The 14,269-nt window shown below is 41.1% G+C and overlaps 1 protein-coding gene across 1 annotated transcript in view; it reads left to right on the top strand.

Moving 5' to 3' along the window:
- MRPS2 (mitochondrial ribosomal protein S2) overlaps window positions 1–12,068 on the top strand; it is a 17,347-nt gene extending 5,279 nt beyond the window's left edge. Inside the window, exons 3-4 of the mRNA XM_053695971.1 lie at window positions 5,468–5,597; window positions 11,457–12,068. Coding sequence (XP_053551946.1) covers window positions 5,468–5,597; window positions 11,457–12,000 — 674 coding nt within the window. The 3' untranslated portion in view covers window positions 12,001–12,068. The remainder of the gene's footprint in view (window positions 1–5,467; window positions 5,598–11,456) is intronic.
- Window positions 12,069–14,269: the final 2,201 nt, after the last annotated feature.

Genomic DNA, 14,269 nt, shown 5'->3' with positions numbered 1-14,269 from the left:
GGGTGGAAGGTAAATCTGGAAAAGGGTTCCCTAGTCCTGAAAACAAGGGTGACTTTCTTGGGAACTCTAATCGATTCTATATCTGAGGATTTTTCTGACAGAAGTCAGGAAATCGACCGTCTGTGGCTCAGTGCATGGAAGTAATCGGACTGATGGTGGCTGCAATGGACATCATCCCGTTTGCTCGGTTCCACCTCAGGCCTCTGCAGTTAAACATGCTCAGGCAGTGGAATGGAGATTATGCAGACTTGTCTCCTCGAATAACCCTGGAACAGGAAACGAGGGTTTCTCTTCAATGGTGGTTGTCTTTGGATCATCTATCCCAGGGAACCTGCTTTCGCAGACCGTCCTGGGTGATTGTGACAACAGACGCCAGCCTTCTAGGGTGGGGAGCTGTCTGGGGTTCTCTAAAGGCTCAGGGAGTATGGACTCAGGCGGAGTCTGTTCTTCCTATAAACATCCTGGAACTAAGAGGGATCTTCAATGCTCTTCTGGCCTGGCCTCAGTTGGCTTCGGCACAGTTTATCAGATTCCAGTCGGACAACATAACATCAGTGTCTTACATCAATCATCGGGGAGGAACGAGGAGTTCCTTAGCTATGACCAAGGTAGCCAAGATAATCCGGTGGGCGGTGGCCCATTCTTGCCATCTGTCAGCGATCCACATCCCAGGGGGTGGACAACTGGAAGGCGGACTTTCTGAACAGGCAGACTTTTCATCCGGGAGAGTGGGAACTCCATCCGGAAGTGTTCTCCAACCTGCTTCTCAAATGGAGTCGGCCGGAGTAAGATCTCATGGCATCTCGTCAGAATGCCAAGCTCCCAAGATACGGGTCGAGGTCCAGGGATCCCCAGGCGGAACTGATAGATGCTCTGGCAGTTCCTTGGTCCTTCAGTCTAGCATACCTGTTTCCTCCGTTTGCACTTCTTCCTCGGGTCATTGCTCGAATCAAACAGAAGAAAGCATCAGTGATCCTCATTGCCCCTGCTTGGCCTCGCAGGATTTGGTATACAGATCTGGTGGAAATGTCATCTCTGCCACCTTGGATACTTCCGTTGAGGGAGGACCTTTTAATTCAAGGTCCCTTCCTTCACCCAAATCTAGTTTCTCTGAAGCTGACTGCTTGGAGATTGAACGCTTAATATTATCCAAGCAGGGTTTTTCTGATTCAGTCATAGAGACCATGATTCAGGATCACAAGCCGATCACTAGAAGGATTTATAATAAGATATGGCGTAAATATCTCTATTGGTATGAATCCAAGGGCTACTCATGGAATAGTTAGGATTCCCAGAATTTTGTATTTTCTTCAAGAAGGTTTGGAGAAGGGTTTATCTACCAGTTCCCTAAAGGGTCAAATCTCTGCTTTGTCTATTTTGTTACACAAACTTCTGGCAGATGTTCCAGATGTACAATCTTTTTGTCAGGCCCTGGTTAGGATCAGGCCTGTGTTCAAACCCGTTACTCCTCCATGGAGTCTGAATTTAGTTCTCAACGTTCTTCAAGGGGGTCTGTTTGAGCCTATGCATTCCTTAGATATTAAGTTATTATCTTCAAAAGTTTTGTTTCTTGTTGCTATTTCTTCAGCTCGTAGAGTATTTGAACTCTTGGTGTTGCAATACACTTCACCTTATCTTATTTTCCATTCAGATAAGATAGTTTTACGTACTAAACTAGGTTTTCTTCCCAAGGTTGTTTCAGACAGGAACATTAATCAGGAGATTGTTGTTCCTTCCCTGTGTCCTAATCCTTCTTCTCAGAAGGAACGTCTTCTACACAATTTGGACGTTGTCCGTGCTTTAAAATTTTACTTACAAGCGACTAAGGACTTTCGTCAGTCTTCTTCTTTGTTTGTATTTTCTCTGGAAAACGTAAGGGTCAGAAAGCTATGGCTACCTCTTTTTCTTTTTGGCTGAAGAGTATCGTCCATTTTTCATATGAGACTGCTGGACAGCAGCCTCCTGAGAGGGTTACGGCTCATTCCACTAGGGCTGTTGCTTCCTCATGGGCATTCAAAAATAAAGCTTCTGTAGAACAAATTTGCAAGGCTGCAACCTGGTCCTCTCTTCATACTTTTTCTAAATTATATAAATTTGATACTTTTGCCTCGGCTGAGGCTGCTTTTGGGAGAGAGGTTCTTCAAGCAGTTGTGCCTTCCGTTTAGGTTCCCTGTCTTGTCCCTCCCTTATCATCTGTGTACTCTAGCTTGGGTATTGTATCCCATAAGTAATGAAGATGATCCGTGGACTCATCGTGTCTTTAAAAAGAAAAGAAAATTTATGCTTACCTGTTAAATTTGTTTCTTTTTAGACACAATGAGTCCACAGCCCGCCCTGTTCTTTTAAGACAGGTTGTTAATTTTGTAAACTTCAGACACCTCTGCACCTTGGCTTTTCCTTTCTCTTCCTAACTTTGGTCGTATGACTGGAGTGGGAGGGAAGGGAGGAGCTATATAATCAGCTCTGCTGTGGTGCTCTTTGCCACCTCCTGCTGACCAGGAGGTGAATATCCCATAAGTAATGAAGATGATCCGTGGACTCATCTTGTCTAAAAAGAAACAAATTTATCAGGTAAGCATAAATTTTTGGGGTTTTTTTGCATTTTCTTAGGGCTGGACTTCTCATACTCTTTAGCATTTTCTTAGGGCTGGACTTCTCATACTCTTTAGCATTTTCTTAGGGCTGGACTTCTCATACTCTTTTTTTGCATTTTCTTAGGGCTGGACTTCTCATACTCTTTTTTTGCATTTTCTTAGGGCTGGACTTCTCATACTCTTTTTTTGCATTTTCTTAGGGCTGGACTTCTCATACTCTTTTGCATTTTCTTAGGGCTGGACTTCTCATACTCTTTTGCATTTTCTTAGGGCTGGACTTCTCATACTCTTAAGCATTTTCTTAGGGCTGGACTTCTCATACTCTTAAGCATTTTCTTAGGGCTGGACTTCTCATACTCTTTAGCATTTTCTTAGGGCTGGACTTCTCATACTCTTTAGCATTTTCTTAGGGCTGGACTTCTCATACTCTTTAGCATTTTCTTAGGGCCGGACTTCTCATACTCTTTTGCATTTTCTTAGGGCCGGACTTCTCATACTCTTTAGCATTTTCTTAGGGCCGGACTTCTCATACTCTTTAGCATTTTCTTAGGGCTGGACTTCTCATACTCTTTTGCATTTTCTTAGGGCTGAACTTTTCATACTCTTTTGCATTTTCTTAGGGCTGAACTTTTCATACTCTCTTGCATTTTCTTAGGGCCGGACTTCTCTTTCTCTTTAGCATTTTCTTAGGGCTGGACTTCTCATACTCTTTTGGCTGAACAGATGGTCCATTTAAAGTGTAATCCCACATGATATGTTTAATTAAAGGGACATAAAACCCAAATATATTCTTTAATGATTCAGGAGGAAGATAAGCTAAGGAGTGTACACGTGTCTGCAGAACTATATGGCAGCAGTTTTGCAACAATGTAATACATTAGCAAGAGCACTAGATGACAGCACTATTTCCTGTCATGTAGTGCTTCAGACGTGCACACTACCTACCTAGATATCTCTTCAACAAAGAATAACATAATAACAAAGCAAATGTGATAATAGAAGTAAATTGGAAACCTTCTTAAAATTGTATGCTCTGTCTGAATCATGAAAGAAACAAATTTGCGTTCCATGTCCCTTTAATCAGTCTTATTTAAAAAAAAAAAAAAAAAACAGTGTTTGGTTTCCCTTTAAAGGGATAGCTTCCTGCTACAATAACATGCTGTCATTTGTTAGTGTCACTTTTGCACTGCTGACTCTCAAACTCTATGAGGTCGATGCAACGTATCTTATGTTTGTATACAGAGAACCACCATTAATGTTTATGGAAATTTTTGTAGCTAAATCATTTGATAAGTTTTTTTTTTCTATAGGATTGAGATCACTCCCTATGTGTTTAACACCTTGGCAAGAGTTAAACACACAAAGTCCAGCTAAGGAGCCGCAGAGAACTGCTGCTAAGCCAATCAGTAGCTTGGCACAGTCACACAACCTCACCATTCACAAAAGTTTTCCAATTAAAGGGACATGATACCCAAATGTTGTAGCATTGCTGTAAAAAATGACTAGCAAATATCACCTGAACCTCTCTATGTAAAAAAGGAAGATATAACTCAAAATTTCCTCAGTAGCAACATCCCATTGTAAAGGGTCTTTAAGCAGCCAATCAGGAAGCTAGTTAAGGGACTTGCAAGTGAGTGTGCATCTGTCATGTGCAGGCACAGTCATGTTATTTTCCACTTCAGTTTAAAGGGACATGAAACCCATTTTTTTTTTTTTTCTTCAGATAGAGAATACAAATTTAAACATCTTTCCAATTTATTTATATTATCTAATTTGCTTCATTCTTTTGGAGAAATAGCGATGCACATGGGTTAACTAATAACATGATGCATATATGAGCAGCCATCAATCAGCAGCTCCTAAGCCTGCCTAGGTATGCTTTTCATCAAATGATACCAAGAGAACAAAATAAATTGGATAATAGAAGTAAATATGAAAGCTGTTTGAAATGGTGTTCTCTCTCACTGTAAAGCAAAGTATGACCTCAGCTCTGACGAAGCTGATTGGCTGTTGTTTTTCCCCCCAACATGCAGCTGACAGTTGCATTACAAATGAACACTGAGCATGTACTGTTGTGAGCTGAAGACTTTTGTGGTAACATATCTTCCTTTTTTTCACCTAGAGATGTTTTATGTGATACTTCGTCAGCTTTTTACAGTTTTGCTGCATCTCTTTTGGGTATTATGCCCCTTTTTAAGTGCTTCAATAGTTGTGGTTAGCTCCTTTGTTATTATAAAACACCTAGAGTTATGCTCTAACCAGGTAATTCATGTCAATTTTACACTACACTGTCCCTTTAAAGGGGACATTAAACACTAAATAAATGCAAGATAGAATGATGAATTCAAACAAAAGATTAGAGAATAACATGTAGCTGTATTGTTTAACGTTTCATTAGTTGTTTACATTTTGACAAAATAAGTGTAAATTAAAACAATGGGAGCTGCCATGTTGTAACTTAGGTTACCTTATCTGCTGTGGCCAAATAGGGACCGTTATAAATAGGTCACTAGAGTGTGCAGCCAATGGCTTTGTGTAATATAAGTGTTCTTCACTTCCACTTCTAACAGGAACTGAAAAGCTCAGAATTTCAAAATGGAATTACAGGAAAAGGGGGCAAAATAAATAATGAAAGTGTATTGCAGAGTTATTTTTATATTAACGATTTATCATTTTATATTAGCATCTCAAAGTGTTTAATGTCATGTTGTAACTGTCATATAAATATTACACAGGCACAGCTAATATTGTTATAGAGAATTATTTATTTATTATATTCTACTGTACACTACTGTGATTCTGACTCCTGCTGATAAATTCCGCAGCACATTGTAACCAAGCTTGAATTAACCCATTCCAATCTTTGCTTTTAGAATTCACAGAGAAACTCCTATCAGAACCCCTGAAACACCCAGACTTTTTCAACGTGAAAGAACTGATCTCTGTTAAGGAGCTATTTGATGCGCGTGTGCATCTGGGACATAAGAAGGGGTGCCGACACAGGTAGGCATGTTTGTTACGCGTACCTTTTTATTAAGGAATATTCATAGTGCACCCAGATTAAACTGTCAGTCTGTAGTAGCCTCTGGCAGCTAAGGGGTTGAATGTTATAGTGTCGCCTATATGGATACTTAGTATATTTTTAGTTTTCTAATTAATAGCGGGATAAAAAAAAAAGGATAGTTATTCCACATCTGAAACTCAGAATCTGATTTATGCGTGAAACCTTTTTTTGTAAATTCATTAATTGCATCATCAGAATCTCTCCATGTCAGCTCTTATTACAACTTGACTGCCTTTAGCATAAATGAACATAAAACATAAAATAAAATTGTGCATATATTTAATTGGTCAGTTAAGCCAAAATTAAACTTTCATCATTCGGATAGAGCGTGCAATTTTATATAAGTTTTTTCCATTTACGTCTATTATCTCACTTTCTTCATTCTCTTGGTATCCTATTTTGAAAATCATACCTAGGTATGCTCAGAGCAGACATGCACTACTGGAAGCTGCTAATTGGTGGCTGCACATATCTGCCTCTTGTAATTGTCTCACCCAATGCGTTCAGATAACTCCCAGAAGTGCATCGCTTCTTCTTCAGCAAAGAATACCAATAGAATGAAGCACATTTGATGATATAGTAACATTTCCTTCCATAAGGCAGGGAGAGCCCACAAGTTCATTTCTTACTGTTGGGAAATAAAACACCTGGTCACCAGGAGGAGGCTTAAATCTACTTCTCAGGAATCTGGGTCCAAAGAAATTACTACCCTTTCTACATTACCCGCTCCACATGCAGTTCCCCGCGGCTCATCTAATCCTCCATCTGGATGGGGCCTTTTTCCAGCGGATTTTACCGTGCCGTTACAATCAGCGTTGTCTGCGGCCCTGAGTTCCTTACCTCGCTCTAACAAGCGCAAGAGAAAGGTTAAACATAGTTCTCCTGACCTAGAGTTATCTAAATATTTGTCGCATTTAGCTACTATGTCCCAGCTATCCGAGGATGATTTAACCTCTGTAGCTTCAGAGGTTAAACTTTCTGAGTTGGAGACATCATTTTTTATCCTCCTTCAGCGGTGGAACACTCCTTTAGATTTAAAATTGAGCATCTGACTTTTTCTGTGCCAGTTAAGGTGGCGAACATTATTTCCCCCTTGTCTACTTTTTTAAAAATTATTCCCGGCCCCTCTCTCTCAATTAAATTAGTAGGGCTCCATCCCTAAGGTGGATAGCGCTATCTCTACGCTGGCTAAGCATACTACTATCCCTCTGAAGGATAGTTCTTCTTTTAGAGAGCCTATGGATAAAAGAATGGAAACTTTTCTGAGGAAGATGTTTCAACATACTGGGTTTTATTTCAACCAGCTGTAGCCGCGGTTGCTGGAGCAGCTACCTACTGGTGTGACACTCTGTCGGAGCTCATTGAGGTGGAGACTCCCTTCGAGGATATTCAGGAGAGAGTTAAAGCACTGAGAATTGCTAACTCTTTCATTTGTGACGTGAATATGCATATTCGCATAAATGCAAAGGCTTCTGGCTTTGCGGTTCTAGCCCGCCGGGCTTTCTGGTTGAAGTCTTGGTTTGCGGATATGACTTCTAAATCCAGACTCCTTTCTCTTCCCTTCAAGGGGAAGATTTTATTCGGTCCAGGGCTGGACTCCATTATCTCTACGTTTACCGGAGGGAAAGGTGCCTTCCTACCGCAGGATAAAAAGAATAGGCCTAAGGGACGGCAACTGTCTAATTTTCGTCCTATCGTGCTGACAAGTCACAACAACAGCAATCCTCATCCAAGTCCGAGCAGCCCAAGAGTACTTGGAAGCCGGCTCACTCCTGGAATAAGTCCAAACAGATTAAGAAGCCCGCCAAGAACAAATCGGCATGAAGGGGCAGCCCCCGATTCGGGATCGGATCGAGTAGGAGGCAGCCTGTCTCTTTTTTTCAGACGCTTGGTTCCAGGATGTACAGGACACTTGGGTCCTGGAGGTTGTATCTCAAGGATACATGATAGAATTCAAATCTCATCCACCCAGTGGCAGATTCCTACTCTCCAGTCTGTCTACAAGACCAGAAAAGAGGGCTGCCTTCTTAGGTTGCGTACTGGATATCTCCTCTCTCTAGGAGTAATTTTCCCAGTACCTACAGCAGAAAGAGGTTTGGGGTTTTATTCAAACCTTTTTGTGGTTCCAAAGAAGGAGGGAACTTTTCGTCCAATTCTGGACCTAAAGTGCCTAAACAAGTTTCTGAGTGTTCCCTCTTTCAAGATGGAGACAATATGGTCAATCTTTCCTCTGGTTCAGGAAGGACAGTTTATGACCACAATAGACCTGAAGGATGCATACCTTCACGTCCCGATTCACAGGGAATATTTTCAGTTCCTGAAGTTTGCTTTTCTGGACCAGCACTTCCAGTTCATAGCTCTTCTGTTTGGCCTAGCTACTGCTCCAAGGATATTTACAAAGGTTCTGGGGACTCTTTTAGCCGTTGCCAGAACATGAGGTATTGCAGTAGCGCCTTACCTGGACGTTATCTTGGTACAGGCACCATCTTTTCGTCTAGCAGAAGAACATTCGGAGTCCCTTCTCAATCTTCTTCAATCACATGGATGGAAGATAAACTTGGAAAAGAGTTCTCTTACTCCAAGTACAAGGGGGATTTTCCTGGGGACAATAATAGACTCCATATCCATGAGAATATTCCTCACAGATCAGAGACGTTGCAAGCTAACTTCTGTATGTGTTGCCGTCCAGGCCTCTTATAGACCCTCAGTGTATGGAGGTGATCGGACTCATAGTGTCTTGTATGGACATCATTCCTTTTGCCAGATTCCATCTCAGACCTTTACAACTATGCATGCTGACAATGAAACGGCGACCATTCAGATCTGTCTCAACAGATTGTGCTGGACAACCTGTCAAGAGACGTGCTCTCTTGGTGGCTCTGTCCAGATCATCTGTCCCAAGGCACGTGCTTTTTGAGACCGTCCTGGGAGATTGTGACTACGGGGGCAAGCCTTTCCGGCTGTAGAGCCGTTTGGGGTGCCAAGATGGCACAAGGTCTGTGAACTCAGGAGGAGTCCTCCCTTCCGATCAATATTTTGGAACTACTGGCAATCTTCAATCAGACAATATAACCTTGGTTGCCTACATCAACCATCAGGGGGGAACAAGAAGTTCCTTGGCGATGAGAAGTATGTCAGATACTAGAGTGGGCGGAGACTCACGGATGTTCATTGTCGGCGATCCACATTCCGGGTGTGGACAACTGGGAAGCGGACTTCCTCAGCAGACAATCCTTTCACCCAGGGGAATGGTCTCTCCACCCAGGGTGTTTGCAGAGATATGCAGCGAAGGGGGACGCCGGAGATAGATCTCATGGCATCCCGCCTCAATACCAAACTACGCAGGTACGGGTCAAGATCGAAGGATCCTCAGGCGGAATTGCTAAATGCCCTATATCAGTACCATGGTGGTTCAGACTCCATATATCTTTTTCCTTCATTACCGCTTCTCCCTCATGTGGTAGCTCACATCAAGCAGGAGCGAGCATCAGTGATTCTGATTGCTCCATCGTGGCCGCAAAAGACATGGTTTGTGGATCTGGTGGGGATGTCCTCATCTCCTCAGTGGAGGTTACCTTGTCGCAGAGATCTACTGATACAGGGTCCCTTCGTTCATCAAAATCTAGATTCTCTGGAGATTCAACGCTTAGTCTTAGCCAAGAGAGGGTTTTCTGAGAGTGTTATTGACACTCTGGTTCAAGCTTGTAAGCCAGTTACTTGTTGTATCTACCATAAAGTGTGGAGGACTTAACTTGTACTGGTGTGAAGAGCGTGGTTTTTCCTGGCTTAAGGTTGCCAGAATTGATCTTTTCTCCAGGATGGACTGGAGAAGGGTTTATCTGCTAGTTCCCTGGAGGGACAAATATCGGCCCTGTCTGTGTATTTTTTTTTTTTTATTTTTTTAAAGCGTGTACCGGGGTACACAGATTTTTATTGAGTTTTTACAATATAACTCAAAAAATATATATTCATTTCATCACGTACAAAACAGAAAACAAATAAAAACAATGACATAAAAAAAAAAAAAAAAGATTGGCTGAACTTGCGGATGTGCAATCATTTAAGGCTCTGACTAGGATCAGACCTGTATTTAGATCTGGGGCTCCGCCTTGGAGCCGCAATCTGGTTCTTAGTGTTTTGCAGCAGGCTCCATTTAAGCCTATGCATACTGTTGACATTAAATTATCTTGGAAGGTTCTTTTTTTGTTGGCTATTGCTTTTGCGCGCAGTTTGAGATTTCTGCTTTGCAATGTGACTCCCCTTTGTCTTGTTTTTCATGCTGATAAGGTGGTTTTACGCACTAAAATAGGGTTCCTCCCTAAGGTGGTGTCGGAACGTATCATTAATCGAGAGATTGTTGTTCCTTCCTTGTGTCCTAATCGTCCTTCAGCGAAGGAACGTTTGCTTCACAATCTAGATGTGTTTCGTGCCTTGGCGTTCTATCTTCAGGCTACTAAGGAATTCAGACAATCTTCTTTGTTTGTCATCTATACGGAGAAGTGTAATGGGCAGAAGGCTACTAAGACTTCTCTATCTTTCTGGTTGAGGATTGTCATCCATTTCGCTTATGAGACAGCGGGACGACAGCCTCCTGAGAGGATTACTGCTCATTCCACTAGAGCAGTGGCTTCCTCCTGGGCTTTTCAGAACTAAGCTTCTATGGATCAGATTTGTAAGGCGGCTACCTGGTCCTCCTTACATACTTTTTCAAAATTTTCAAGTTTGATGTTTTTGCTTCTGCTAAAGCAGATTTCGGAAGAAAAGGTTTGCAGGCTGTGGTGCCCTCAGAATAGGGTCCACCTCTTCCTTTTTGTTCCCTCCCGTTATTCATTCAGTGTCCTCTGGAGCTTGGGTTTAGTTTTACCAACAGTAAGGAATGAAGTCGTGGACTCTCCCGGCCTTATGGAAGGAAAACATAATTTTATGCTTACCAGATAAATTCCTTACTTTCCTGGCAGGGAGAGTCCACGACCCCGCCCGTAATTTATGTTTTTGATGGGCGGCTCCCTTTTTATATTATTTCTTCTGGCACCTTTTTATACCCTGATGTTTCTCCTACTTTTCCTTGTTCCCTCGGCAGAATGACTGGGGGATAGGGGAAGTGGGAGGGATATTTAAGCCTTTACCTGGGGTGTCTTTGTCTCCTCCTGGTGGCCAGGTGTTGTATTTCCCAACATTAAGGAATGAAGTTGTGGACTCTCCCTGCCATGAAGGAAATTAATTTATCTGGTAAGCATAAATTATTATGTTTTTACATAACTTTCCAATTTAATTCTATCTAAATCATGGAAGACAAATTTTGGGTTTTATGTCGCTTTAATAATGAGTTGTAAAAAAAACCCCATAAAGTATGCTTAAATAATTAATTTTGCCCTCCTTTTACTTTAATTTAAAATCAAAAGGTTTTCCATTAAATTTAGTGTTTTATTAAACTTTGAACGGTTTGATCTAAAATAGGTTTACTAAAAAGAAGTAGGAAAACATAAATGTACTGTTTATTTCTAAAAGTACATTATTGCCCCAAATTTACTTTTTAAAATATTTTCTAGAAACATTTTCTGTCTTTGCTAAGAGTTCATTTTAGAATTGATGAAATAGTATTTTCTGAGGTTTCTAAAATCCTTTTAAGTAATGTGAGGTGGTTTCACGCCCTATTATACCAAAAAAAAGTTCTATACCCACTATACTTTGACTGTATACTTTATTTAAAGGAGTACCTTTTTACAATACCTTTTTCTTTTATAATAATGTTTGTGCCACTGTATGTCGGGTAATAACAACTGGCTCTTTAATTCCAGGTTAATGGAGCAGTACTTATTTGGGTGTCGGCTGGAACAGGATGTGGTGGATTTGGAACAAACTCTGGAGCATCTTCAACTTGCGCTAAACGTCACTGCTCATGTTGCCTATAGAAATGGAATCGTATTGTTTGTGAGCCGCAACCGTCAGTTTACGCACCTGATAGAGAACACCGCTAAGGATTGCGGAGAGTATGCACATACCCGTTACTGGCACGGCGGTCTTCTCACTAATGCTCCTGTTCAATACGGGGTTGGAGTAAGGTTACCGGACTTGATTGTCTTCTTTAGCACTCTCAACAACGTGTTTGAGCAGCATGTCGCAATTCGAGACGCAGCAAAGATGAATATTCCAACTGTCGGAATTGTAGATACCAACTGCAACCCCAGCCTGATAAGTTACCCAGTGCCGGGGAACGATGACACGCCAGCTGCTATGGAACTTTACTGCAGGGTCTTTAAAATGACCATTAACAGAGCGAAAGACAAGCGAAGACAAATGGAAGTCCTTCACGGGCTGCAGAGTAAACTTACTGATGCATAGTCACGTTGTTTTGTATATAGCACTTTACTAAAGCTACTTAAATAATAAAAAGAAATGTTCTGTTTGTACAGCTAGTGTGTGTTTGTTAATATGTTCTGTAAATGTGCATAAACCTTACACCAAGTGGACCATACAGATGATTTTTGTTGAGTGAATTAGTCCAAATAACCAATATTTTTTTTTCCTTTTACCCGAACCAAAAATTATGATAAAAAAAAAACATTATTTCGAAAAGGTTGTGCTTCTAGCTATTCCTTTATGTAATAATGTTTTTTTTTATAGGTGGTATTGTAATTGCTACTGCAGATCAAACTGTTAATAAATGCTATATATAATGTATTAAGATCATCCTGAGAATATGTATATTTTTTAAAATTATATGGGTTGATTAAATATTGAAGATCTAAGTGTAAATGTTAAGTTTCTATAAACTGATAAGGAAAAACCTAGGTTCCAATATGTCCATCTTGTCTATCTTTTTGGCTGAGGACAATTGGAGGCCGATATTAAAGAGACTGTGTGCAAATGAGGCTGCATGGTGTACAGGATTGTTAAAGGGGCATTCTTCATATCCTTTATTGAAGGAGCAGTAATGCACTACTTGGATCTAGATGAACACATCTGGTGAGCCAATGACAAGAGGCATATATGTGCAAATTATAACAAGAGAATGAAGCAAAATTATATAAAAGATGTAAACTGGAAATATTTTTTAGTTTTATGCCCTTTATAGTGCTTATCTAATACTATCTACACAACCATTGTTTGCACACATTCTGTTATTGCCTGTTTTCTATATGTTCCTAATTGTCCTCTACAGAAGAGATAGATAAAATGTAAACCTAGGTTCCAACTTGTCACACCCATTACTTTATAGGAGCTCAGTGGAACTATGTTAAATTATAAAAATGTACAAAATAGTAATAAATAGTATAAAGTATATTGTAATTTTTTTCTACACATAATTCAATGTCTCAAAGTACAATCTCAAACTACTCAATGTCCCTTTTAAGTAAAAATCAGACTAAAATAACCTGGTGCTATACCAGCCTCATGTCTTCTGATGTTCCTTTTGTACCATCTATGTGCCACACCAGACCTTACACCAGCCTCATGTCTTCTGATGTTCCTTTTGTACCATCTATGTGCCACACCAGACCTTACACCAGCCTCATGTCTTCTGATGTTCCTTTTGTACCATCTATGTGCCACACCAGACCTTACACCAGCCTCATGTCCTCTGATGTTCCTTTTGTACCAGCTAGGTGCCACACCAGACCTTACACGAGCCTCATGTCCTCTGATGTTCCTCTTGTACCAGCTATGTGCCACACCAGACCTTACACCAGCCTCATGTCCTCTGATGTTCCTTTTGTACCAGCTATGTGCCACACCAGACCTTACACCAGCCTCATGTCCTCTGATGTTCCTTTTGTACCAGCTATGTGCCACACCAGACCTTACACCAGCCTCATGTCCTCTGATGTTCCTTTTGTACCAGCTAGGTGCCACACCAGACCTTACACCAGCCTCATGTCCTCTGATGTTCCTTGTGTACCAGCTATGTGCCACACCAGACCTTACACCAGCCTCATGTCCTCTGATGTTCCTTGTGTACCAGCTATGTGCCACACCAGACCTTACACCAGCCTCATGTCCTCTGATGTTCCTTGTGTACCAGCTATGTGCCACACCAGACCTTACACCAGCCTCATGTCCTCTGATGTTCCTTTTAAACCATCTGTGTGCCACACCAGACCTTACACCAGCCTCATGTCCTCTGATGTTCCTTTTGTACCAGCTATGAACCAGACCTTACACCAGCCTCATGTCCTCTGATGTTCCTTTTGTACCAGCTATGTGCCATACCAGACCTTACACCAGCCTGTTTAAGAGCTTTGCATGAGATTCTCTTATTGCCATGTTACTGGAGAACTTCCTGAATCTATCAAAGCTCTTTTGGAAATATTCTCGATCTACTTCAGGAAGATCTTGTTGCCATACCGATAAGAGACTATTTATTCTTGCCTCTGCATCCTTAGACACGAGCTGACGATATATATATGAGATGGAGTGATTTCCGGTGGAGAACATATTTATAACGGAATCTAATGGGCCTAACGACCAAATATCCCCCTCTGAAGCCTCTTGGTTATAGAAAAAATGCCTGATTTGGAGATATGCAAAAAATGATTTCCTGTCTAAATTAAATTCTCTAATTAGAGTTTCAAATGATTTCATGTGTTTAGATAGTGGGTCCACCATCTGA

Source organism: Bombina bombina, chromosome 12 (assembly GCF_027579735.1).
Source record: "Bombina bombina isolate aBomBom1 chromosome 12, aBomBom1.pri, whole genome shotgun sequence".
NCBI lineage: Eukaryota > Metazoa > Chordata > Amphibia > Anura > Bombinatoridae > Bombina > Bombina bombina.
The sequence above is the reverse complement of the archived record's forward strand: the minus strand, read 5'-3'. Positions and strand labels throughout refer to the sequence as shown.